Source organism: Perca fluviatilis, chromosome 13, assembly GCF_010015445.1.
Source record: "Perca fluviatilis chromosome 13, GENO_Pfluv_1.0, whole genome shotgun sequence".
In the NCBI taxonomy this organism is placed as follows: domain Eukaryota; kingdom Metazoa; phylum Chordata; class Actinopteri; order Perciformes; family Percidae; genus Perca; species Perca fluviatilis.
Window position 1 is genome coordinate 32,538,251 of NC_053124.1, and position 27,942 is coordinate 32,566,192.

At 41.4% G+C, this 27,942-nt stretch overlaps 1 protein-coding gene across 2 annotated transcripts; it reads left to right on the forward strand.

The window, feature by feature from the left end:
* Nucleotides 1-26: 26 nt before the first annotated feature.
* LOC120571115 (BOLA class I histocompatibility antigen, alpha chain BL3-6-like) lies at nt 27-27,912 on the forward strand. Of its 2 annotated transcripts, XR_005641193.1 has the most exons (10): nt 27-190; nt 2,417-2,677; nt 5,870-6,151; nt 9,162-9,446; nt 11,503-11,619; nt 18,883-18,934; nt 21,533-21,553; nt 23,093-23,137; nt 26,637-26,678; nt 26,837-27,912. XR_005641193.1 is itself a non-coding variant. In XM_039819805.1 (6 exons), exons 1-6 carry the CDS (start codon nt 136-138, stop codon nt 18,897-18,899), a joined length of 1,017 nt encoding a protein of 338 aa, XP_039675739.1. In that variant the 5' UTR covers nt 27-135; the 3' UTR covers nt 18,900-19,149. The 2 variants fall into 2 exon arrangements, 1 of the variants encoding a protein (XP_039675739.1); XM_039819805.1 differs by lacking the exons at nt 21,533-21,553; nt 23,093-23,137; nt 26,637-26,678; nt 26,837-27,912 and having other exon boundaries at nt 18,883-19,149.
* Nucleotides 27,913-27,942: the final 30 nt, after the last annotated feature.

Consider the following 27,942-nt stretch of genomic DNA (forward strand, 5'->3'; position numbering starts at 1 on the left):
AAGCAGCAGACAGTCGACAGAAGAGGAAGCAGCAGCAGCTGTTTTTTTGTGGCCCGACACAGAGCACAAAAACATGGTCCAACCGGCAGATAAAACTACGTTTTCAAAGCGAGAGAAGAGTCTGGTTCCGTGAAAATGTATTTCTTCGCAGTGTTTGTCCTTTTGGGGACAGGACTGGCGGTAAACGGCGGTAAGTTGAGAGTTTTTCAACACGTTTGTGTGACTCAGGGTTAAAAGTAAAAGTAAAAAAAGACAAAGTTGTGACGTCTTTAAATTTTGAATTTCTGTTCATTATTTTGATAATAATTTGATTTGATGAATAATTTTTGACAATAATTGATATAAAACGTTGAAAAACATAGGGAAAAATGTCTAAAAAGTACAGAGAAAAGTGACAAAAGTGTCGAAAAAGACGACTAAAACGTTGGAATTCTTTTTACATTTTGACCCAGAAAAACAAGAAGTTGCATCATGGTCAACGGGGAAGACAACACAAGGGTTAACCAACAAATACAAACTATTTGGTTTATAAAAACCTGTAGGCCTACAGTGTTGGTATAAAACATTGGAAGGAGATCACTGACTCACTTAAAAGTATAATATGTTGTTGATGTTAAAGTAAAGCTATATTGATTATGTTAACTCGTTACTTTTCTTTACTTTATTTATTTAAACAGGGACAATGTACAATATACTTTAACCTTAGACAGGAGAGATGCATTATACCAGGTTGTAGCACTTGTGCTAGTTTCCACCTGTAGTCCCTGGGCAGGCTGATGTCAACAAATACATTTAAAAATAAATGTATTCCAAAACCAACATTAAAATGATCACACCCTTCATTCATTCATCAGCATTCATTTACAAGTACGCTCCCACATACACATCAATTACTATACCTTATGTTAGTTAGTTAATTATTTCAAATGTTGAAACATCTTAGTTTCCTAAAACCCAAGAAGACTCTAAAGTTATTTAAATTGTTTGTTTTGTCGAACTGGTCAGTCCAAAACCTAAAAAGATGCTTGTTTTGTGTGATAAGATTACAGACTCTGACACAGAGCCCAAAAACACGGTCCAACCGTCGGATAAATCTACGTTTTCAAAGCAAGAGAAGAGTCTGGTTCCGTGAAAATGTCTTTCTTTGCAGTGTTTTCTCCTTTTGGGGACAGGACATATACACACGTAACTTTAATTTATCCGTGAAGCTTCACCACAGTTTTCTAACAAGCTGCAGACAAAACAGGAAGTGGGACAGGAAGAGAGAGGTCTACAGATCTGTGAAGCAAATACGGAAATAAGCAAATTTGGATACAAAAGAGATGTTAATGTTTAGATTAAGTGGCGAAGAAAACTCCTGCACACTGTCTAACTTGCAAAAATATATAAAGTTTAATAAGTAGGCAACTACCTACTATTAAGTGTTATATAGTGTTGCGAGTTAGACAGTGTGCGAGAGTTTCTTCGCATCTTTTGACCTGCTTGTCCCCCTCCTACACACCTGTCTCACGTTGTAGATGTGCAAAGTATTTTTCTGTAATGTTTAGATTAAAGGTGCACTATGAGTTCCTGCATGGTTTCAGCACAATTTCATTTTTGTCTTAAATCGTAGGCATCTCTCCTTGATCCGCTAGCTGCCTGCCCCCTGAATACACTGTGAAAAAGCCCGGTCTCGGGAGACAACACAGGGCGGACTAATCTCATGAAGTGGCGTATGTATGACACGCCAATTCATATGCCATTATTGGCGTGTTATCTGTACACATTTTGAGCTATCCGCGTGGATGTCTACGCTGTATACAGCGACGTAAACATACACGCCATGTGGCATTATCGCAAGAAGAAAGCAACGGTTGAGTTTAGGAAACATGACACGCGGGACGTGATCCCCGGTCTCCTGGATGAAAGTCCTGTGTTTGACCCCCAATCAACCACCCTATTTGGATTTTCGCCCTTTCATACTAGTCGCTACGGCGTAAATTTACACGCAATTGCAAGGTAATGTAAGTCAATGGAGGCCAAACAGCGTTGATAAACACGCTACAAAGCAAGTATGCGTCTGGATAACACGCCAATAATGGCATATGAATTGGCGTGTCATACATACACCACTTCATGAGATTAGTCCTCTTGGCTTAAGAAAGCGGCCGTGTATGTTTACGCAAAGTCATGATGCCATGTTGCACAGGGGTCGTAAACATCAAACAAACACTAGGGGGCACAGGCTGTGCACCAAAATGCAACAAACCAGCTATCCAGCAGCTACTCTCAGATACAATTCATGCTTTGTGTGTCAGAGCCTTTGGACCCATGCTGTGCCTAAATATGTGGATGGATAGGTCTCACTAAATCTACTGTTGCTTATCTTCCTCGTCTAATACATATCTGTCTGTCCTTCTTCCTGTGTGACTCTCAGAGATTCATTCCCTCACTTACATCTCCAAACCTGTCGGACTCCCGGGCATCCACGAGTTCACAGCCATGGGTCTGCTGGACGGCAGGATGATCGACTACTTTGACAGCGACAACCAGAAGAAAGTTCCCAAACAGGCCTGGATGAAAGAGCGACTGTCTGAAGATTACTGGGACAAAGGCACCCAGTCCCGCCAGAGCAAGCAGCAGTGGTTCAAAGTCAACATCAACATCCTGAAGGAACGAATGAGACAGAATGACACGGGTAAGATTCGTCTGGGAAACACTTTAATACTGACGGTGATCTCAACGGCTATAATAAATCTCCAGCAACAATAAAGCTGTTCTGTTATTGGGCCAGAAAATGGTATTCCTGTTAGTCTGCTAAAAATCGCACGGTTTTAATTGTAATTTTTGCTTCTTTGCATTTTAATGATTTCTTAACTAAGAAACAATATTGTTTTCACAAGAATCAGAAATTTATTGCAAGCCTCTGGAAATGATTATTTTCTGTGTTTTTAAGAAGTTTTTAAAACTACAGTATAGGGATGTAACGATTACTGGTGTAACGGTAAATCACGATAAAAATGTTAACCATAACAATTACCATTTTAATTTAAAATATCATTATTATCACGGTGGATTACCACGGTGTGAGCAGAGGGGCAAACGCCCTAAGGACAGGAGGAGGTACAAAAAGAACCCTCTCCACATATTCAACTGAAACAAGTTTCTTAAACCCTTCATATGTGGATTCCAGTTTGTTTGTTATACCAAACATGAACATCTTACATTTTTTTATGTTTGAGGAACATATGCAGATATTTGCAAAGCCTTATGGGATTGTTGAAGATAACCAGTCAGTCTGTGCCTGAACAAAAAACAGCATTTTCCACATCTCAACACCGTGTCCCTTTGGTTAAATGAATTGACAGGCTAGTACAAGTCAGAAACACACTGAGTTCAGTCCTTGCTCAACCAATATGTATCTTTTGAATAACATTGATCCATGAGATGATATGCATTATTTGAATGTAGTGAATTTCAATGTGACACTGCTCTTTGGGAGATGAAATTGTCTGACTGCATTGTAAAGTGAGCATTCTTCAGCACCAACAGTAAGTTCCCAGTATTTTCTGTGTTTTTAAGAAGTTTTTAAAACTACAGTATAGGGATGTAACGATTACTGGTGTAACGGTAAATCATGATAAAAATGTTAACCATAACAATTACCATTTTAATTTAAAATATCATTATTATCACGGTGGATTACCACGGTGTGAGCAGAGGGGCAAACGCCAGAGCAGGGGGAATGAATGGGGGAAACGCAGTAAAAAGATATTCGTTTTTAAACCAAAACGTAGCAATGTAAATGTAGCCTTAATGTTTGGCCCGATAGAATCTGACATATAGCTTGTTTTAAATTCTCAATTTCATACGGTGGCCGGGAAGTGCAATGCAACATTACAAAGAATGAAACACTTTTACAAAGCTTGAGACAAATTTACATTTTGGAAAACAAATTTACATTTTAGAAAATAAATTAACATTTTGGAAAACAAATTTACATTTTAGAAAACAAATTTACATTTTGGAAAACAAATTTACATTTTGGAAAACAAATTTACATTTTAGAAAACAAATTTACATTTTGGAAAACAAAATAACATTTTGGAAAACAAAATAACATTTTGGAAAACAAATTTACATTTTAGAAAACAAATTTACATTTTGGAAAACAAATTTACATTTTAGAAAACAAATTTACATTTTGGAAAACAAATTTACATTTTAGAAAACAAATTTACATTTTAGAAAACAAATTAACAAGATGCAAAACACTTTTACCAGTCCTGAAACAAATTTACAAATGACAGATTCTTCACGGAAAGGGAATGTACCACATACCGGAAGTGATGAGGTGTTGTATACATGTCGCCTTGACTACGGCAGTTATGGATCGAATGCGTCAATAGAGCCGCCATCTTGGAACAGGGGAGGCACTCCCTTATATACTGTCTATGGGCCGTCTTTAATGCATCACCGTCAATGTAGGCAAAGGTCTAACGGAAATAAAATCACTATAAATCGTCAAAATCTCATGCGATGTTGTAGTTTTTTTAAACAAAAAGACAAAGAGACTAATTAAGGTGTTAATACAAAGAATATTTATTATAATCAGTTCACAGATATGAGTACAAACGGAAACTTCACCCTTCTGAACTAAGAGGTTCTTTTTCAAAGTGAAGTTTAAACAGACTGAAATGTCCAGGCTCACTCCCCCACTAATGATTCATTTATTTCTGCATGTAGTTTTTCATTTAACGAGACTTTAAGTCGTGTTTCGTCATCCACAGTCCGAGTCCCGCCAGACTCCCTTTAGGAAACCTGTGATTTAAACTTCAGCAGGTTGTGACAGTCCGCTCCGTTCAGTCCTGGATCTGATTCTCCCGGGCTTCCCTTCCCTCCAGCGGGCCCAGCAATACGGCCTGGGTCTCCAGCTGCGTGGTGTCGTTTTGGCTCCCAGGAATGGGCAGTGAGCTCCAGGTCCTGCAGCTGCAGACGGACTCAGCTGCCCCCGCTGTAGCTCGATCCGGCCGCGGCGCGCCGTCGTTCCCCGTTTTTCCAATGTTTCTGTCAGGTCCGCGTCCTTTAAAAACTCAAAACACCGACCACACGTAAAGTCACCATAAACTTCATTCACGCCATATACTCAACAACACAAATTGACTGCGCTCACCAGCAACACCTCATCACTTCCGGTATGTGGTACATTCCCTTTCCGTGAAGAATCTGTCATTTGTAAATTTGTTTCGGGACTGGTAAAAGTGTTTTGCATCTTGTTAATTTGTTTTCTAAAATGTAAATTTGTTTTCTAAAATGTTATTTTGTTTTCCAAAATGTAAATTTGTTTTCTAAAATGTAAATTTGTTTTCTAAAATGTAAATTTGTTTTCTAAAATGTAATTTTGTTTTCCGAAATGTAAATTTGTTTTCTAAAATGTAAATTTGTTTTCCAAAATGTAAATTTGTTTTCTAAAATGTAAATTTGTTTTCTAAAATGTAAATTTGTTTTCTAAAATGTTATTTTGTTTTCCAAAATGTTAATTTGTTTTCTAAAATGTAAATTTGTTTTCCAAAATGTAAATTTGTCTTGAGCTTTGTAAAAGTGTTTCATTCTTTGTAATGTTGCATTGCACTTCCCGGCCACCGTAATTTCATGATTCTTCTATCACAGAAACTACATTAATGCTGCCATTACTCTGGGACTGGCCCCCGCCGGCCCCTTGGCAAGACACTTGCCACCGGGCTAATCAACTTTTCAGTCTGGTGAACTTTTCAGTTCTTTAATGTTTAACCAGGAAACCTAGAAACCCACCTCAACATCTGTTATTATTTATGCATTTCCTTGTTGTTAGACATTAGTTTCACTGTCCTGCTCTTCACTTTGCTTTCAGACCTCCATATTCTCCAGTGGATCGTCAGCTGCGAAGGCGAAATGAAGGACGGAAAGATGAAGTTCATACGTGGCATTAACATGTACGGCTACGATGGAAACGACTTCCTGTCATTTGATGAAGTCAACGGCGTCTGGGTTGCCCCAACTGACGCGGCAGTCCAGACCAAGACAAAGTGGGACGAAGTCCTAAAAGAATCCACCAAAGGCTACCTGGAGAACGAGTGCATCGATTGGTTGGGGAAGTTCATCATTTATGGACAAAAACAGCTGGAAGAAGCCAGTATGTATGACAGAAAATCATTACTGTGTTTTTACTTTAATTTAATCTAGAGATAATAGAAGTAGCTTTAGTATTGGAAGGACTGCAGGTTATCGAAATATGAAACATGAAACTAACTGGCCTTGAAGTGATTTGTATTTACGAAAAAAAATTTGTTGTTTAGACAACTGACAAAACAAATTACTTGCGTATTTTTAAGGGGGCGCAAGTCTGTGAGCTTTGCTTTAATTGTAACAATTAATAGGATTTATGGTTCATTTGCATTTTATCAAATTTTAATTGGGTAGATTCCCTTATGAATTTACACAGAGGTTCAGCTGTCAATATTTATTAGTAAAGAAACTCTTTGTATAAAGTTATTTTTTATAACTTTATATAAAGAGTATAAGAACAAGGACTCCAGAGACTAATTTGAGATCGGTAATCACCTTTTTGTTTTGACTAAGAAGGCAGAGACGTTACAGTTTTAGGCTACATTTACACTTCTACGTTTTGGGTTTTTGATTCTTTGTTAGGACTGACGGCGATATAGAACTGTTACTGAGAGTAACACGTGACCACAAGGCGCCAAAGGCGGCAGAAAAGGACTCTGTCTGACATTAAATAAATTATAAATTGAAAATACTATGGAGAAACAACAACAACGGTAAAAAGCAAGAACAGAGAACTGTTACTGAAAGGTATGTCATCTAAGTAACCGATAAGACTGACTGATGTGTGTCTCTGATTGTGTCTGTCCAGACTAGGGCTGCACGATATTTAGTTTCATCCTCTACATTATGATGTGCAGATGCGCGATAATCACATCGCAGGACATGACATGCAGGACGCGATGTTGACGCAAAAACTTTTTTGCTGCTTGATAGAAAAGTAAACTTTCACCGTTCTCCTTTTACATGATTGTTACCGGCCGAGCCGTCCCCTTTAAGAAAGGTGGCCATGCGGGCAACGTGTGTATGTGACATAACGTTAGTCTGACGGGGTGTTGTTATGGGAAATGAGGCTCTCCGTGTGTAGAAAAGTACCGTACCACTGCGTCAGCTGCCACAGACGCAGTGATAGTTAGCCTAAAGAAACAAGGTGTCTGTCCCAACTAACCTTAAGGTTTGGAGCGGCGACAATGGAAACGTAACACTAATCTAAAACAGAAGTCTGTGTCTGATATAACGTCATTTACACTGATACACAGTTGGTTGCTAGTGTGTGATATGCAGGTCTGCATGCACAGCCAACCACCAATCACAATCAATATTGATCAATGTATCTAACAACCAAGGCTAGGCCCCTCTAGTCGACCACAACCTGAAATTTAGAGGAAGCAACATCCATGCATTATTACTATCATTGACTTTAGCCTGGGTTGATAGTATTATATGAATACAATGGTGTCATGTCAGTCAATCTGCGTATTTAATCATCTAATTTCCTTCTAGTAGTTACATCGCTTACCTGCTTTGGTGTTTGTGAAGCATTTGTTGTAGTAAATTATAGATCTGACACCAAGGCCAGATTAATGGCTTGGACCCAAACGCCAACTGCCCTTTTTCAAATGCTTTTCCTGTTTCTCTTCAAAGTATGACAAAATCCTCAGAAGTCTTAGATAAATCCACAAGAGTCAGAATCAGATGTAAAAAACTGAGTTTAATGTGCTCGAAAAGACTTCAACTCACAAAAAAACAGAGTAAGTTCCAGACAGCTTACTAAGGAGTTCCTTTGTCTGGTGTCGCCCAAAAGCAAATCCTCCAACAACCATTTTTAGGACATGCTGCTTAAGAATCCAATTGGATACTTTGGACCTCCTTCTTAGGACAGTCCTCTGTTGATGTCATATTGTTGACTCTGCTTTCTTTTAGCTGAATTCGCATTTCTCGAGCCAAAGCCTGAGGCCTTGGCTTTGTGCCAGTCTCGGACTCTGTAGCTGTGCAGCAGCATGCATAGTAGTGTGATGGGGGTCCTGGGACTTAAAAACGCAAAAAATTGAAACCACCCTCCAGATTGGAAATCTTAAAAACGCTCCACCGTTGCGTTCCCGTCAAAGGGTAAAAACGCTCCGATTTGCTGGTCATTCTGGTGGCACCGGAGCACACAAGTGCATCCTGGTTCCCAACCCTGGTTCAACTACTGGCGTGGCCTCCATGGCAACTGCCGGACAGTGCGGTATCCCACCCCCCTGTAATAAACCAGCATATCACTCAAGCTTATAGCGCGGTGGAAATGGAAACTCTCAGGGCATCCGGGCACACTCCACGAGAGCACTATCAGCGTCCGCGGCCCTCCTCAGAGGCATGACGGTGGCCGAAATCTGCACAACGGCTTCCTGGGCATCCCCGTTTTTATCTGCGTGATGTGTCTGTGACTCACTCTCTTATCCACACTTGACAGAAGATTTTTTATCACTTTTGCGTCACCATATGCAAATAGATTTCCCCCCCAAAACGCTCGTCTAAACGCATAGTAAAAAGTGATAATGCAATTTACCAGATTTTATCACATTTTGACCTAATAACGCCTTAAAGTTCAACAAAGCAAGGTTCACATTAGAAAAGTTTTTTTCATTTTTATATTTTCTTTGTAGATGCATTCCCCTACAAAATCACCCAAGTAGTCGAGAATTATTTATTTCCAAATAGAGCTATTCATGTCATCTCATAAAAAGTCTTTTTTCATATCGCAATATATATATCGCAGGAAAAGATATATTGCAATGGAAAGGAAAGGATAATTATTTCTCAAAGAATGGACAAAATCACTGGAGTTCTCTTAAAAGTTTGTTTACTTGCAGCAAATGGTCAGTTTACAGCACATCAGCATAAGTACATTCACTTACAATAATGACCTTCAAATCCAGACAGAAAATTTGTTTGAAAAAAAGCGCAAAGTTACAAAATGTAGGCTGTGTCACAGCAGTGTTTGATGTTGCTAGTTTTAGTATAACATTTACTTTTTGTGTTATAATTAAAAATGAAAACCCTTCAAATATGATCTAACTTGGCGTTTATTTTGTTTCCAGTTCCTCCGGAGGTGCACCTGTTTACAAGGAACACCAAAGTTGAAGCAAACCTCCTTTTGACGTGCCTGGCCACAGGTTTCTTACCAAAAGAAATCACCCTGCGCATGAAAAGGAACGGCCGTGTTCTAACTCCAGCTGACGGAGTTGTGACCTCCGGCGTTCGACCCAATGGTGACGAGACCTTCCAGAGACGAGACAGCGTGGAGATTTTACGGAGTGACTTGTCTACCTACACCTGTGAAGTGATCCATCAGGCATCCAAAGTACATGTTGAGGAGGAGTGGGGTAAGAAACTTTATTTATTTTTGTCATTTGTCACATTTTCTTTTTGCGGTGTTTACGTGTTTATTGCAGGAAGTTGCCAGTGACGTGTCTCAAATGATTGAATGTACCGTAGCAGCAAAGATTCCTCAACAGGGGCGTTTCTAGGACTTGGGGAGGTTCGGATTTAAATCAACTGAATGCAATGCAAAACTGCGATTGGCTTGCCCAGCTTGTTAATAGCCAGTGTATGTTCATTTTAGCTGCCCAGTTTGTAGATGTAAGTTAGATGGCACTAACATTTGGCCTAATCATAACTGGCCTGGCAATCCAAAGGCCAAGGTTTTGTTTCCAGATTTGTTTGGTGACTTATGATGCATCGGTCTGGGGTTCCACCTCCCAGAAATTTTTAGCATTAAACACTTCATTTCCTGCATTCTGGTGAATTTTTATGCACCCATTTCTACCTTTTTCTGAATCAATGTATGCTGCAAATATATTAATGTAAAGGGAAACATATTACAATCCAAATATAAAAATCAATGGAATATATTGCAGTAAGGCTCTCAGGCATTCTGTATTGCTTTTCAACTATTCATTTTCTTGTAGATGGACTTTTCTAATTATATCTGAGTCAGCACACATGTAGCCTAGGCATCATTTACTCTTCCCTCTTTTGCATCTTTTGTTGAGGCAGTAACCTCCTTAAATGTGCTTATGACAATTATTCACCTCAATGATACATTCATTCATTATAATGAATTAATAAACCCCTGGACTGTAATATTTCAGATGTGTTTGAGCAAGATTTCTGCTCATGTTCAAAACTTTGTGCACATTCAAAATATAAGTCATACTATCTGTGTTTCCTGAGGTTTGGAGGAGTGGTGATATTTTGAGAAAAATGAAGTGAATACAGGCTATTTCAAGAATAAAGTCACAATATTTCAGAAAATAATCTATACCTGCACCATAGCCTGCTGTGCATTACGTGATTGCTCTGCTTGTAGATCTCAGACCTTCTGACAGACCCAGAACCCCGTTTGGGTCTCTGAATGACAAACTTTAGGGAAGTGGCTGTACGCTGCTCTACATCGGAGGTGGAAAACCGAAACTACGGCAGAAATACACGGAGAACAAACGCATCACATCTGCCGCAGCATCTCCACAGCAGAGCGCATCCATTATAAATCTGAAGCTGCACAGCTTTTTACAGAGAGTGGACACTAAGCGACGCACAGGTCTGCTTCAGAGCTCCATGTGTTTGAGTCTGAATTTGCCATAGGCTACCGACAGAAAAGAAACTTATTCTATAGGCTAGATTATTTTTAAGACCTATGTCTATTTTAAAGGACAATTCCAGCGCAAAACAAACCTAGGGGTTAATAACAGATGTGTACCCACTCCATCGTTCTCTAGGACATATTTTCATGCTAATTGAATGTGTTTGTAGCTTGAAACAAGCTAGCACGGACCGCTGATTAGCTTACAACATTAGTATTTGGTGAACTTACACTTACAATGTTCTCAAAGCTTCGGTTAACATGTAGGGACCCTCATAATGCTACCATGGGAGTGTGGTGATATTTTGAGCCTTTTTAGTGGTATAAATAGCAATTTGTTTTTACTTTCCCTGTGCCCCGAATACTAGCGTTGTAAGCTAATCAGCGGTCCGTGCTAGTTTGTTTCAAGCTACAAACACATTCGATTAGCATGAAAACATGTCCCAGAAAACGATGGAGTGGGTACACACATCTGTTATTAACCCCTAGGTTCGTTTTGCGCCGGAATTGTCCTTTAACAGGCTGTATGCAGTATGTGCAAAGCCAAAGCACAATGAAATAAGGCAACTTATGATTTTGGGGGTTTACATAGGCTATTGTCCAGTTTCATATTTGTCAGTCAACTTTTCAAAATACATTCGGGGCTGAATCCCCGGCAAAATTGGCTGACGCCACGTCTGTTCCTCACAACAGAATTTGTCACAAGGAAGATTTATACATGAAACCCCACAAATAGAAATGATGTTCAAAGAGAACTGATTAAAAAAAAAACAATGTGAATGTTTTCTGTGTTTTAGATCATAAAGTTCCTGAGGCCTCTGGAGGAATCATTGGTGGGGCGATTGGAACCGTGATCGGGATCCTTGTCACGGTCGGGGTGGTACTGGTTATCTTGTATCTAAAAGGAATAATTGGTAGGTGCAATATAACTATTGTCCTCTTTAAACAACAACATACCAATGGAGTAGAGCTGTCAGTTTTCCTCTATACCATTCAAATATCATTTTTATTTATAAAATATTTATTTTATATAAATATTTAAATATTTACATAATATTTGAATATTTAATGCTCAAATGCAGACTGTTATAAATATGTACTACACTACTCAGGCTTATGCACGTCAATGCCCCTGTTAGCATGTGGTTGTTGTTACACATTCTGTCCACTAGAGGGACTTCTAACATCAGCCTGGCCTTGAAGGCCTGCACATTGCATTTCTGGCACGCCGCTCTTGGTTTACATTTATTTTCATTTACTGCGATTCTAGAAGTATTATGATTCGATAGTATTAAGTATTGCGATTTTCTTTTCCTTCTTTAACAAAAACAAAAGCTGAATAGTAAACGTCTAGAGACAATATATCATGAGACATTTCTAAAAACTGATTGTTTTTAAGGCCTAGTCCACACGTACACCAATAATCACTTATATAATTATACTGTGGCATATCTAAACAAAATCATCAATTACTATCGACAGTCTTAGCAATTTATCTAATGTTAGCAATTAATTAAACAAAGAAAACCGTCATTACGTAAAAAAATTAGGCAATTATTTGATGACGGACTTCACAAGGTGTTCAAAGGTCACAACTAACAGCCATCCTGTCAATCATTATGTGGAAAAGGTGTTTTTTATCCTTAATTCAGTGAACTGAAATTTGACTGAGCTCAGTCGCTCAGGTCTCACACAGTGCTGTTGAGTTTTTACCTCCCAGTTTTCTGCTTCTAAGATGCAAACAGTAAACCTTATTACATGCAGTAATAAATATATTTTCTTCTAAAATGTAATTTATAGCCAACATAACATACATGTTTTTACTGTAGGATTTCCTTCTGCATATAGATAAGCATATTTCCTCTTTTTTTCTCCTCTGCATTATTTATAAAGCCTCTGAAGACCCATAAGATTGTTGTAGGCGGCAATCTGAGACTCAATGTTTAGCCGCCGAGAGGCTGAGTAGGGGAATAACTTGGGGTGGGAAAAATAATCGATTCTTAGATGCATCGCGATTCTCTCTAAAACGATTCAATGCTTGATTCTGATAAGTTAATAATCTTTTTTTTTTATGTGTTGATTTTTAGTTAAAGGTTACTGTCTCCAGACAAGTACAAATCAGAAAACAGAGTGACTGAAAGAGGATGGGATAATGGACAACAACTTACAGTTTAGGCAAGAGTGTAGAAAAAAACACACACATGATCTAAGACATACATAAAATAAAAAACCCATATAGGCTGTTCATCTACTTTATCACATTACATCTGACACCTTCATGTCTGAAGTTGTGTCCAAAAGTCATAAACGGCTTTTAGGCAAGTGTAAAACAAGCGTGAAAAACAGCGGTCAGCAAAAACTGAGACTTCCCCCTTTAACCACCTCTCTTGGTCCCAAAACCAGCACAGGTGAACAGATATTAAACTTGGCTTCCTCCTCCCCCACCAGGTGTCTTGATTACCGTAAATGTCCTTTCAAAATAATAGAACTACACCTGGCTCTTACAACTGTTTTATTTCCTTTGTTGAAACTAAATATGTGAACAAATGTGCACACTCATCAACATGGGTAACAAGACAATTTACTATGATTTCATATGTTTTATGTTCATATGTTATAGAATTTTTTTCAGCAGTGGCAGCAGGTGGGGTGTGGGGGGGGGGGGGCCCACATCACATCACACCCCGTCACTGCAGCGTTAGCTAACGTTAGCTTCTTGTCTCATCGGGGGTCTGATAAACAGTGAATTCATCAAAGTCAGTGTGCCCAACACTATTTTCCAATAAACTGTAGCTGTCAAATTTCACGGGACCTGCGTGAGTGCAGATTTGATGTTGCGGCTTTCGTCACCGTTTATCACTTATTGAGTGAAGTAGTATTCGCCCTGTTGTTTATTTGGTAGCCATGACTTCGCGAGCGATGACGTCCTGTCACTGTTCCACTTGCTCTGCTCACCCTAGGGGGAGAGAGAGCGAATGACAGTTCGCTTGAGTTCAGTTAAGCAGACATATCTACGACTTTATCACTTTTCATAAACAGCCGAAGGAACGGTGGCGCTGGAAATTTTACCGTGGCGCACCGCCACTATGCTATCATCATAGAGGAAACACTGATGTGTGATGTCAAAAACTGTAACTGGGAGTACAACCATCTGGTACGAGTTCACGGGGAGTAAGTTACAGGTTTAACTGCCATTCCAGGGCGCTTTCACGGCTAGAAGGTTGTGAAAACATGGGTTATGGGTTGCCTGAAACGCAGCATTATAAACGAACGAGCCTACAATCTGTTAAACTAAAACTTGTGTCTGGAACGCAGCACTAGTCCAAAAACCAAAAGAAGTGAACAGATATTGTGGTGGAAGTTTTCCTCGAAGCAGCAGAGTTAGTGATATTCATGATAAAATCAAAACGAATAACGACTGTTTGAGAATTAAACCAAAGTTTGGTCTTTGAGTATTTATTTACATTTGCAAATGGAGAAAACACAGTTTCAAAGGTACACGCAGCACAACTGAAAATGTCTTTCTAACCTAAAGTCTAAACAGCCAAACATCATATAGTGAAGAAACTCCGTTAAGCCACCCCTCTAAATGTATCTCTTAGTATGGCCTGTTGGATTCACGTAGGGTACAGATTTGATCATTGGCAAATTATCAAATATGTTTTATCAATATTAATAAAGTTATGAATATGGTTATTAATAACTTTATCAAATCGACAAACAATCAAAACGGGGCACCACCCTGCAAGTCAGGGACCAATAATCAAACTGTGGAACAGTCTCATTTCTGTGAAAATCCTTTAAAAGGAATTAAAGGAAGGGGTGATTTCGAGCGCGACCCGTTCGACCAGCAATTATCACAACAAATACACTAATAATCACGTCACAATTATCAGTAGCCAATCAATAATCCTTCAATAATAAAACGTATATATATTTTACAATATCACAACCAAACAAAGCAAAAACAAAAGCAGCATGTCTTGTGGACACGTCGTCGTGTGTGTGTGTGTGTGTGTGTGTGTGTGTGTGTGTGTGTGTGTGTGTGTGTGTGTGTGTGTGTGTGTGTGTGTGTGTGTGTGTGTGTGCGTGTGTGTGAAAGAGGAGGGGGGCGGTGTCGAGATGTAGTTCTAATACAAAAACAACTCCAAAAATGGCTACTCCTGTGAGCTGCACAAAACCATTTAGCCTCAAGAGGGCGGTAGTGGTGCTGGGGGGGAGGCGGAAGAAGAAGAGCTGAAAACGGAGTGAGGGGTTGCTAGGCAACGCGGACGTTTATACCATATGCTAAATCACCTATTAGCTCTATACAAACCCCATGTGGTTAAGTTAGCAGCGTTAGCTCGGGAGCTACGTGGTTAGCTTAAATGTCCATGTGTTTGTGTTAGTAAAAGGAACAGAATAAAGGAGGAAAAGAAAAGAAACACTCTGATCTAAGTTATAGATAATGGCCAGCTCCCTCAGCCACCCAGGTCTGGACCCCACGTGTTGTTAGGACAGACTGAGACTTTTGATTTACCGAGGGAAACAGCCACTATAACCACTCTAGTGGCTAACAGCTGATTCACCGCGATTATCTCGCGGACAGTAATTAACTCTGTGAAAGGAGCGGTTTAGCAGGTAGCGCTTATGGTTTTAACCCAGCTACTTAACACAACAAAATCAAACCGTATAGTGATCAATTTATACATTCACAGCAACAGATTAGTAACCAGATATGGCCAATACATGATTAAATCAGATCACATTAATGGCACAGCGGTAGCGAACCCTTTGCTCATTAATAACAAACCAAAAACGCACTAGTTCTAACATCTGCCCAGAACTGTGTAAAGCCTTACGGTGTGCGTTGTTTGTCAGTTAAATCTCTCGCCAGAGTTTAACGATCTGTTTCGTCCAGAGCAGGAGACGATACGTGATCCCCGTCGACAAGCAAGAAACAGAACGCCGTCCTTTTCTTGAATCCAGGCTGATTAAACCCGCTGCAGATAGAGGGAATACTCGGCCAGTATTCCCTCAGATCCCCTTTATATATCAGACCGATATAAAATTGTCCCAGCTCAACTCGACCAGCGAGGTGACGCTGGCTAGCTAGTCCGGACTAGTGCTTCCTGTCAGCAACCGGGGGTTACCGTGAAAGACGAACAAACACACGCCCCGACAGCTTTTATCCTTCCACCGCCTCCTAGTGGCGGGGTGGTGCATTCAAAGACCCGGCAGCCAATGGGAAAGCTGCAACTTTGTCACAGGTGTGAAGCAGTTCTTTGTCTCACCACCAGTCTGCCTTGCCTAGCATGTGGTGAAGGTAGAATCTCCATCTTGCCGACTCTGCCTGTAGGAGTGAAACTGGCTTTGGGATTCACATGTAGGCCAAGATCCTTTGTCTTGCCTTCCCTGTGTCTCTGCAGTCAGCTCAGTCTGAGCCAAATCACTGTTTAACCAGCTTCTTGGTCCTCAACAGGCCATAGTTGAAAAGAGACATCATTAACAGTCACACCATTGTCTCACCTTCCCCTCTGCTCCTGTTCTTTTCATTAGCCTAAACAACAGTTTATCTCAGGAGGCAGAAGGAGACACGGTTTGTGGCCTTCTCGACTTCGCCTGCTAAAAAGTCAACAATGTGAGAAGGTTCAAACTAGTAAAACTAAATAATTCTACTGGGCTATAGTTCACGGTTGCCAACTATTTCACTTGGAGCCTTTTGAATCTACACATGAAGAAGCTAAATCTTGTGGCGTTACAAAACAATCATTAAACCAATGGTTAATATCATTAAACAAATGGTTAAAATAAAATTTGCCACCACAATATTACTTTGCTTCCTCCGCCCCCACCAGGTGCCTTGATTACTATAAATATTCTTTCAAAATAATAGAACTACACCTGGCTCTTACAATTGTTTTATTTACTAAATATGTGAAAAAATGTGCACACACATCAACATGGGGAACAAGACAATTTACTTTGATTTCATATGTTTTTTTTCTCTGTCGTGCAGCTGGCCCTTATCAATGCTTTATTTTCCCCCTCTGAATATCAAACACTTAGGGCCCTATTTTAACGATCTGAAACGCAAGTATCAAACGTGAAACACAAGTATCTTTGTGGTTGGATCTCGGGCGCTGTTGCTATGATACCGGTGGGATAAATGACTCTTGTGCCCGATGCAAATCTAAAATGGGTTGGTCTGAAGTAGCTAGGTGTGTTTGGGCGTAACATGCAATAAACCAATCAGAGCGTCATCTCTCATTCCCTTTAAGAGCAGGTGCGCTTGTTCCATGACGGATTGCTATTATGACGGCGGATTTGCCTGGCGCACGCCGGAGTGTCCAATCCCACCGTAGTTCAACATCACGTCTCCTTAAGTCCTCTAATATTTCCTGATTTATGTCATCAACACATCCATGATTCATGGACATGTTGTGTAAAACACAACAAGCCACAAAGAATGCTGGGACTCTTTGAGGATTGTACTGTAAAGTTCCTCCTGACCTTTCCAAACACCTGAAGCGCATTTTCAGTAATATTTTTCTGCAAAAATGGGAACTGCTGCGTGTAGATGTGAGAAGCAAAGTGTATGCGCGTTGTGCACACGCTACATTATGGCCAAGCATGCGCCCCTAAAATAGCATCTGAATAACGCGCTACTGACTTTAGACTAGCTCCACTGACTTTAGACTAGCGCCACTGACTTTAGACTAGCGCCACTGACTTTAGACTAGCTCCACTGACTTTAGACTAGCGCCACTGACTTTAGACTAGCGCCACTGACTTTAGACTAGCGCCACTGACTTTAGACTAGCGCCACTGACTTTAGACTAGCTCCACTGACTTTAGACTAGCGCCACTGACTTTAGACTAGCTCCACTGACTTTAGACTAGCTCCACTGACTTTAGACTAGCTCCACTGACTTTAGACTAGCACCACTGACTTTAGACTAGCTCCACTGACTTTAGACTAGCGCCACTGACTTTAGACTAGCACCACTGACTTTAGACTAGCTCCACTGACTTTAGACTAGCTCCACTGACTTTAGACTAGCTCCACTGACTTTAGACTAGCTCCACTGACTTTAGACCAGGTTTTTCCTGGTCTGTGGCGGAATTGTATTCTGAAACTGCAGAATAGCACCAGGGAACCTTTGCGCCTGAACACGCCTCCTCTTTTCGCTGAACCGCCCCCTGGAGTGCAAATTCATTCCCTAATTTACCGACGTGCGTCTGTGGAGGGAAAAGTCCGCTGTGCGCCGGGTGCAAAATATAAGAATCAGAAATACTTTAATAATCCCAGGGGGAAATTATTTTTTGTTACCACTCCAGGTATACCAACAACAAATAAAAAAACAACATATATTATCAAGACTTTTAACATATATATAATAAAAACAAATATACAGTAATAATATATAAAAATATGAAATGTACTTTGTTAATGTGCAAATAGTGCAATAAAAAGAGAAATGATTGTCTATGTTTGAGATGAGATGATTACAGAGAGGGGGTGTGTGACTCTCTGAGGGAGGTGTTGTAAAGTTTAATGACCACAGGCAGGAAAGATTTCCTGTGGCGCTCTGTGGTGAATCTGGGTGAGAGGAGTCTTCTGCTGAAGGTGCTCCTCTGCTGGGCCAGTGTGTCGTAGAGAGGGTGTGAGACATTATCCAAGATGGACAGAAGCCTGGACAGCATCCCCCTCTCCGCCACGGTCGTCAGTGCGTCCAGCTCCTCCCCCACGACATCACCAGCCCTCCTGATCAGTTTGTTCAGTCTGTTGGTGTGTGCGACCTTCATCCCACTGCCCCAGCACGTGACGGCGAAGAAGATAGCACTGGCCACAACAGACTGATAGAACATCCTCATAGGAAATAGGAATGATACATGCATCGGTGTACAAAGGCAATTGCGCTGAGTGCAAGACAGACCAAACAGCTGATAATGGTCGGTTTAGATTCTGTTAGATTCTGTGAGTAAGTTGATGACAGATCAAGATGAAACCTGGATGTTGTCTGATGTGTGCCCTGCAGGCCGCTGTCTCTGGAACACCGCTGTACAACTAAACACACTTTGCTTTTCTTCTTCTGTGTGTGTGTGTGTGTGTGTGTGTGTGTGTGTGTGTGTGTGTGTGTGTGTGTGTGTGTGTGTGTGTGTGTGTGTGTGTGTGTGTGTGTGTGTGTGTGTAGGCAATAACGGGCGGTAACAATGGCGCAGTCATGTACCTAACTGTCCTCCAGGGTGAGTGTTTTCCTCTCTTTTCCATAAATCTGACAGCTGATGGCCGATGCTTCTTTCAGACAGTCACCATGAATCCTCTTGGCTTCCCGGGTGCTTGCAGGGGACGGGAGCTACTTTAGGTCTGCACCCTCAACATTACTGGGGGCTAAGTTATGTGGAACGATGTGACAGTTATCGAGGCATAGTATCGCTTTTTCTTTTAAAGCCAACCCCCCCTCTCCCCCCCGATAACCCTCGCCCTCTAAGCCCTCTTCGTCGCATGCCGCGCGTACAGATACTCGCGCCGGGCGGATGGTTAAGCCTATATTAGAGGAGTTGTTTCAGATACTTCCCTATATTTAATACTGTAGGTATTAAAATATTATAGGTTCAAATATTATAAATATTGTTTTATAACTATTAATAGGTTTAAAGGAATTAATGGAAATACTTCTCTATGGTTCTTAGATTATTTCTAAAGAGACGCACACACCCTGTATTTATAAATATTATGTTCAAAATTATAAACAGGTTCAAGAAGAATTAGTTGAAATACTTTCCTATGATTTTTTAGATTATTTTTAGAGAGACACACATCCCCCGCACTGGCGGGATCTCGCCGCAGTGGAAACCCGGATGAGCAGACAAGAGGCTTTAGATTTGACAACCTAGATGTCCCCGTATGTGAAATACACAGCACACAGAAGATCTTTATAACCAAACAATTACAATTGATTACTCACACTCGAACAGCCACTTCTGCCTTGGTCACAGAGGTTTCCGCTCGGCTGGAGGATCAAAGGTCTGCTTGTCAGGTCGGTCCCCGGGGTTGCTGCAAACCGCACGGCTAAAGAGGAGGCCACCACTTCTCCTTTGGAGGGGGTCCCTGGTCACTCAGGCAAATGGCAAAAAGGAAGAAAAAAGGAAAAAAGGGAAAGAGTCTTCTAAAAGAGCAAAAAAAGACTCACAGGAGCTTTTGGGTCACCTTGCTCAAGACGAACACAGGTGGTTTTATTATTTATTTTATAAAAAAGCAAAAAGTTAACAAGCAAACAAAATAAATGAAAAATGAACAGAGTTCAGTCACTCAAAAATTACTCACTCAAAAAGTCTTGGTCAAAAACAGAAAACGAACCCAAGGGATCGAGCGAGCGCGGGCGAGCTTCTTTTTTTCCTTGGTCCCCCAAGGAGGTTCCTCTCAGCCCTTTTCCTGGCCATCCAGGGAGGTACTGAACCCCTGTGCTGAGAGCACTAGGAGTCTGGTGCTGCCCAAAAAAAGAGGCACTTTGACTTGCAAAGCTTCTCTTTTTATACACAATTCATCCCCCTCCCTTCATAGATGCAGCTTGGGGGTGATCAACCACTTTATATGACCTTACATGGTAATACAGTCTTAAAGCAAGAATCAGGTTGGATATACGTAAAACCATCTCATATGACGATATTTCCTTTATACATATGCATGTTGCTATCTAACATAGAATCTAACTGCTCACTTCAACTGCATTGATCAATAGGTCAGAGCAGTAACCTTTTTCACCTCTTGTATGCATCAAGAGCCTAACCCCTCATGTATACAGGGCCCCAACAGCACTTCCTCTTTCCAGCTGTGCAGGTTCAGATAGACAGTTGCACAAAGCTACTTGTGCATCTGAGGCCTCTTGCAGACACTTCCTCTTCATGACTGCAGGGTCAAATAGGCAGCTTTACACAGTAACTCACACTAAAATGTCTCTAAGCATGTTTATGGTAATATCAGTAACACAAAAACTTAGCATGATCATATTTCTAAAGGCACATCAGTACTCACACACCAAAATCAAAGGCAGTATTATAGTTTCAAGAGCAAAAATATATTTTAGCTGTTTTTGGGTTAACTCATGTCAAAAGCAGAAGCACAGTCTCCACTGTTCTTGAGCTGATACATTTCAAAAGCAGAAGTATAGTTTTAGCTGTCTTTTGGATTAATACAAATACATTTCAAAAGGCAAAAATATTTCAAAAAGCAGGAATATAGTTTTTAATTGTTTTTTGGATTTTCACATACTCTCGTTCAACAGTTACAGAAGCTATTGTTAACAATCGAGTTTCCCTGGTACTGAGCCTCGCCTCTAAAGGCTCTGACACACCAACCCAACGGCCAACCCTCGGCAGAAAAGACAGTTTCTGATTGACCAGTCTCCCCGAGTCGGTCAAAATATAGATAAGCTGACAGCATATTTCCATGTGTTGATGTTTGCATTATTTATAAAGCCTCAGAAATCCCATAAGATTGTTTGACTTACTTTGTTGGAAATAAATATGTGAGAAAGTGCACACAAGTTATCAACATGGGGAATAAGACAATATACTATGATTTCATGGTTTTTCTCTACCATGCAGCTGGCCCTTATAACCCTAAAAATTTGAAAATGAAATGTTTTTTTAGTTTTATTTTCATTTCCGAATATCACTTTAAGTCGTACTGCTGTAACATAAAGACGTTAGGTTGTCTTCAAATTGATTCAGTATTTGAACAGTGAATTCAAACGCTGTGTTAAAGTTCACTAGACTCAGCCAATGAAAAGACTCATTAATTATAATAATTACAGTCTGTAATAACATTGTCTTTATTTACAGGAGCTCGCAGAGGCAGCCAAGGTAACTACTTTATTTCTCTTAAAGTCTTGTGAAGTTCATTGTTCAGACTCACTGTGCACTCAAGCCTATGACTACAGCTGTAACAATTCAAAAAAACGTTTTGCTGGACAATTAATCATCTCAGAAATAATTGTCTCTTATAGTCAAATAATAAAAACATTTTATATTTATTACTTTTTCAAACAAATTAAAGTTTAAATGAATCCCAGGATACATCTTTTGTTATTTATCACAGTTATGGGACCCAGATACGCAGGTACACACCCTATAAAGTAAACCACGCCTCTTTATTATCATAAAACATTGTATTTTTTTTTTAAGATAATTTTTTTGGGGCATTTCTGCCTTTTAAAGCTACATTGTGTAAGAATTTCTCCCATGTAGTGTTGAGATCATATATCACAATCAACTCTCTCTCACCACGCAGTACTGCAGCTACAGTAGCCTTCACGCTTCAAAAAGCGAAGGTGTACAAAAGGCCGTCTAACAGCCGTTATTGTTGAAGTTCATACGTTCTCTTAATACATCCACGAGTTCATGTCGGAGAGTGGCGCGGTCACCACGAGCGGACACGCGCGTCACCCGACGGAAAGGAGAGAGAAAGAAAAGGAGACTGCAGCAGTCCAGAGGATAATTAAGTAGTTGGGATTTGGTGTGTGCCTCCAAAGCAGCTCCAATGTTCACTCTTTTTCCGGTCTCTTGCTCTTTTCAATATTAGTTTTTTTTTTCTCGGGGCGAAGAAGAAGAAGACTCCTGTTCCTGAAATTTGGATTTTGAATATGTGTCGTCCTCCATGCTTCCTTCTTCAAACTTGCCTGTATGTCCCTTACCGGCTAACGTTTTTCAAGATGGCGCATCATTATGGAGCGTCTACCTCAGTTCATGCGAACGCAAATGTAAAATTCCAAGCTAATAGGAATTGATGGTGGAGGTAAATATTCATAAAAAAAGGACAAGTTTGTGAACGGGCAACACAGATTTTGATAATGAACAACTACAAACATTACACACTGGACCTTTAATCACCAGAACAGCATGAAAGGGGGAAGAGAGAGAGAGAGGGAAGACTTGCAGGAAACCTGTCGCACGTCGGATTCAAACCCGCGACTTCTGCGCCAGGGAATAAACCTCTTCATACACGAAGCTCTACCAACTGAGCTCATTCCCATCAATAAAACACAAAACATTAATCATTAACAAAAAACAGCTTGTTCAATTTCTCTGGCTTGAGACAGCTACAGCCCAGGATGTTTGGAGTTGATATGGCAACAAGTGACCGTAGCCGCTAGAATCAAACAGCTGATGAAATTTGCTCCGACATAAAGAGGTGTTCTCGATCCAGATCAAACTGAAAGTCCGAAACTTCGGACCAAACGAGGTGGGTGTGAAAGCCCCCTTAGCCCGTTTTGTAGATTCTACGATAACATTCGTACATAGTAAGAAAAATCTATTATATCTATTATAAATAACTGTCTAACCGCAATTTTTTATCTGTGGAACACCACTGTTCAACTAAACAGACTTTTCTTTTCTTCACAGGATCTCTCAACAGCGCTTCCACTGGCAGTTCCAGTGGTGGTTCTAGTAAGTATCTTTGTCCACAGAATGAATTTTCCCACGTTGTCCTGTGTGTGTGTCTGTGTGTGTGTGGGGGAGGGGGGGGGGGCAATAACGACGGTAACAATGACCCAGTCGTGTACCAACCTGTCCCCCAGGGTGAGTGTTTTCCTCTCTTTTTCCATAAATCTGACAGCTGATGGCCAATGCTTCTTTCAGACAGTCACCCAGCCTCTTGGCTTCCCGGATGCTTGCAGGGGACAGGAGCTACTTTAGGACTGGAACTACTTTAGAACTGGAACTACTTTAGGACTGGAGCTGCTTTAGGACTGGAACTACTTTAGGACAGGAGCTACACTTTGGAACTGTACCTTAGGGTAGTACGCCAGCGTTTCTTGACTGGAACTACTTTAGGACAGGAGCTACTTTAGGACTGGAACTACTTTAGGACAGGAGCTACTTTAGGACTGGAACTACTTTAGGACAGGAGCTGCTTTAGGACTGGAACTACTTTAGGACAGGAGCTACTTTAGAACTGGAACTACTTTAGGACAGGAGCTACTTTAGGACTGGAACTACTTTAGGACAGGAGCTACTTTAGGACTGGAACTACTTTAGGACAGGAGCTACTTTAGAACTGGAACTACTTTAGGACAGGAGCTACTTTAGGACTGGAACTACTTTAGGACTGGAACTACTTTAGGACGGGAGCTACTTTAGGACGGGAACTACTTTAGGACAGGAGCTACTTTAGGACTGGAACTACTTTAGGACTGGAACTACTTTAGGACGGGAGCTACTTTAGGACTAGAACTACTTTAGGACGGGAACTACTTTAGGACGGGAGCTACTTTAGGACTAGAACTACTTTAGGACGGGAGCTACTTTAGAACTGGAACTACTTTAGGACGGGAGCTACTTTAGGACTAGAACTACTTTAGGACTGGAACTACTTTAGGACGGGAGCTACTTTAGGACTAGAACTACTTTAGGACAGGAGCTACTTTAGAACTGGAACTACTTTAGGACGGGAACTACTTTAGGACTGGAACTACTTTAGGACTAGAACTACTTTAGGACTGGAACTACTTTAGGACGGGAGCTACTTTAGAACTGGAACTACTTTAGGACAGGAGCTACTTTAGGACTGGAACTACTTTAGGACAGGAGCTACTTTAGGACGGGAGCTACTTTAGGACTGGAACTACTTTAGGACGGGAACTACTTTAGGACGGGAGCTACTTTAGGACTGGAACTACTTTAGGACGGGAACTACTTTAGGACGGGAGCTACTTTAGGACTGGAACTACTTTAGGACAGGAGCTACTTTAGGACTGGAACTACTTTAGGACAGGAGCTACTTTAGAACTGGAACTACTTTAGGACAGGAGCTACTTTAGGACTGGAACTACTTTAGGACTGGAACTACTTTAGGACGGGAGCTACTTTAGGACTGGAACTACTTTAGGACTGGAACTACTTTAGGACGGGAGCTACTTTAGGACTAGAACTACTTTAGGACGGGAACTACTTTGGGACGGGAGCTACTTTAGGACTAGAACTACTTTAGGACGGGAGCTACTTTAGGACTGGAACTACTTTAGGACTGGAACTACTTTAGGACTGGAACTACTTTAGGACGGGAGCTACTTTAGGACTGGAACTACTTTAGGACTGGAACTACTTTAGGACGGGAGCTACTTTAGAACTGGAACTACTTTAGGACGGGAGCTACTTTAGGACTAGAACTACTTTAGGACTGGAACTACTTTAGGACGGGAGCTACTTTAGGACTAGAACTACTTTAGGACAAGAGCTACTTTAGAACTACACTTTACTGGGGCCGGGGAACTACTTTAGGACTGGAACTACTTTAGGACTAGAACTACTTTAGGACTGGAACTACTTTAGGACGGGAGCTACTTTAGGACTGGAACTACTTTAGGACGGGAGCTACTTTAGGACTGGAACTACTTTAGGACTGGAACTACTTTAGGACGGGAGCTACTTTAGGACTGGAACTACTTTAGGACTGGAACTACTTTAGGACGGGAGCTACTTTAGGACTGGAACTACTTTAGGACAGGAACTACTTTAGAACGGAACTACTTTAGGACGGGGAGCTACTTTAGGACCGGGAACTACTTTAGGACCGGAACTACTTTGGGGCCGGGGGCGAGGGGCGGGGAGCTACTTAGACTGGAACTACTTTAGGGCGGGACTACTTTAGGACGGAGCTACTTGAGGACGGGAGCTACTTTAGGACTGGAACTACTTTAGGACTGGAACTACTTTAGGGCCAGGGAACTACTTTGGGACGGAGCTACTTGAGGACGGGAGCTACTTTAGGACTGGAACTACTTTAGGACTGGAACTACTTTAGGACGGGAGCTACTTTAGGACGGGAGCTACTTTAGGACAGGAACTACTTTAGGGCTGGAACTACTTTAGGACAGGGAGTACTTTAGGACGGGAGCTACTTTAGGACAGGAACTACTTTAGGGCTGGAACTACTTTAGGACGGGAACTACTTTAGGACGGACACTTTACTATAGGAAGGGAGCTACTTGGGACGGGAACTACTTTGAGGACGAGACTACTTTAGGACTGGAACTACTTTAGGACGGGAACTACTTTAGGGCCGGGGAGCTACTTGAGGGCGGAGTACTTTTAGGACTGGAACTACTATAAGGACGGGGAACTACTTTGGGACGGGAGCTACTTTAGGACGGGAACTACTTTAGGACTGGAACTACTTTAGGACTGGAACTACTTTAGGACGGGAACTACTTTAGGACTGGAACTACTTTAGGACTGGAACTACTTTAGGGCCAGGGAACTACTTTAGGTTGGAGCTACTTAGGGGCCAGGAACTACTTTAGGACTGGAACTACTTGAGGACAGGGAGCTACTTTAGGACTGGAGCTACTTTAGGACGGGAACTACTTTAGGACTGGAACTACTTTAGGACTGGAACTACTTTAGGACGGGAACTACTTTAGGACTGGAACTACTTTAGGACTGGAACTACTTTAGGACGGGAACTACTTTAGGACTGGAACTACTTTAGGACGGGAGCTACTTTAGGACTGGAACTACTTTAGGACTGGAACTACTTTAGGACTGGAACTACTTTAGGACGGGAGCTACTTTAGGACTGGAACTACTTTAGGACTGGAACTACTTTAGGACGGGAACTACTTTAGGACGGGAGCTACTTTTGGACGGGAGCTACTTTAGGACTGGAACTACTTTAGGACTGGAACTACTTTAGGACTGGAACTACTTTAGGACGGGAGCTACTTTAGGACTGGAGCTACTTTAGGATGGGAACTACTTTAGGTCCACATAATGTAAAATGATGACATAGTGTCTGAGTTATACATAAAATCTATCTTGTGAGAAAATCTAATCTAGAGAAACAAGATATGAAGGCCTGTAACAATTATTAAATAACTGTCTAACCGCAATTTTTTATCTGTGGAACACCACTGTTCAACTAAACACACTTTTTTTTTGTTTGCAGGATCAGTTGAATCTCTCAACAGCAATCGGAGTCATAACACTGGTAAGTATCTTTGTCCACAGAATGAATTTTCCCACGTTGTCGTCTGCCCCCCCTCCTCCCCTTGTCTTACGTGTGTGTGTGTGTGTGTGTGTGTGTGTGTGTGTGTGTGTGTGTGTGTGTGTGTGTGTGTGTGTGTGTGTGTGTCCGACCAATCACAGACCTTAACTTCTAACACCAGCACCATCGACCAGCTGTAGCTCTCTCTGCTCACCGTCCCTGCTCAGCTCCCCTCCATCGAGTCCGGCCGCCAGCCAGTCTCTTCACCACGGCGGGAGGAGGACAAACTGCGGAGATTACTAACAGTTTGGACAGTCTTGTTTCTTCACGTTTTTATCTGTTTCTACTGGTTGAAAAAGATTGGATTCGGACTTAAGCTGCATCGTATCAGAGCTAAGGTAAACACTGATAAGCTAGCGCCAGCTCCATGGTTACTTCCATTCCTCCTGGCGAGTCCCCACTTCCCTGCAAAATGTCCTCGTTATTTAGGAATGCAAACAAAGATGTTGCTGACCTTAAGGAAGATGTTCGTCGGCTTTCCGAGGACTTAAAGGCCAAAGACGCCTTGTTAACCGCCTGCCTGGACGTGGCTCATGAACCGTTGCTCCGGATCTCAACCCTCTCAGCGGCCCTCCAGGATCCAGCGCCTAGGGATCCATCTGCCTGCCAGCGTCCATCAAGGCGTCCTGGACTGAGGTGGTTTGCGGCCAAAAGTAAGTTGTATCAGCCAATCAGAATGTCTGTAGCTCTTCCTGTTGCAGGAAGAATGGCAGTGCATGAGATAGGAGAAAGACGTTACTGAGCCAGTGAGCGAAACAAAAGTAGCAAACAGTGTTTTAAGCTCTCATATTTTATTTTCTTAAGTGTTTTATGTTACATTCTGTCTACACAGGTAGACTGGTTTATTTTGCCGTTATTTAGCAAGTTTAGCAAAAGTTAGAAGTGTGAATGTTCGAATGCTTGAAGCCATGTTAAGGGGTTTTTACACTAGACGCATCCAAGGTGGCGCGTGACATCGTGACGTCAAAATTACGTAACATCCGGCCGACGCGTCCAATTTATGGCGCGCTAGCCGAGGTCGCGCACGGCTCTTTTCTTTTCAGCGGTGCACGACAAAGCGGAAACAGGAGGCCTGAACGAGTTTGCCGACAACCGGATGACAGGACTCTCAGAGTGACTGCAGGTCTCTCTGGTAAACTTACTGGGTTAAGATGAGTTCTTTTATGGTGAATGAAAGGCTTGATCTGACGAAGTAGCTCATCCAATC

What these genes read in the sequence shown, in the direction of transcription:
- LOC120571115 (XM_039819805.1), top strand. Translation starts at nt 136, where the DNA reads ATGTATTTCTTCGCAGTGTTTGTCCTTTTGGGGACAGGACTGGCGGTA. An exon ending in AATGAGACAGAATGACACGG is followed by an intron (nt 2,678 to 5,869) that starts GTAAGATTCGTC and finishes CTTTGCTTTCAG; the next exon opens with ACCTCCATATTCTCCAGTGG. An exon ending in ACATGTTGAGGAGGAGTGGG is followed by an intron (nt 9,447 to 11,502) that starts GTAAGAAACTTT and finishes TCTGTGTTTTAG; the next exon opens with ATCATAAAGTTCCTGAGGCC.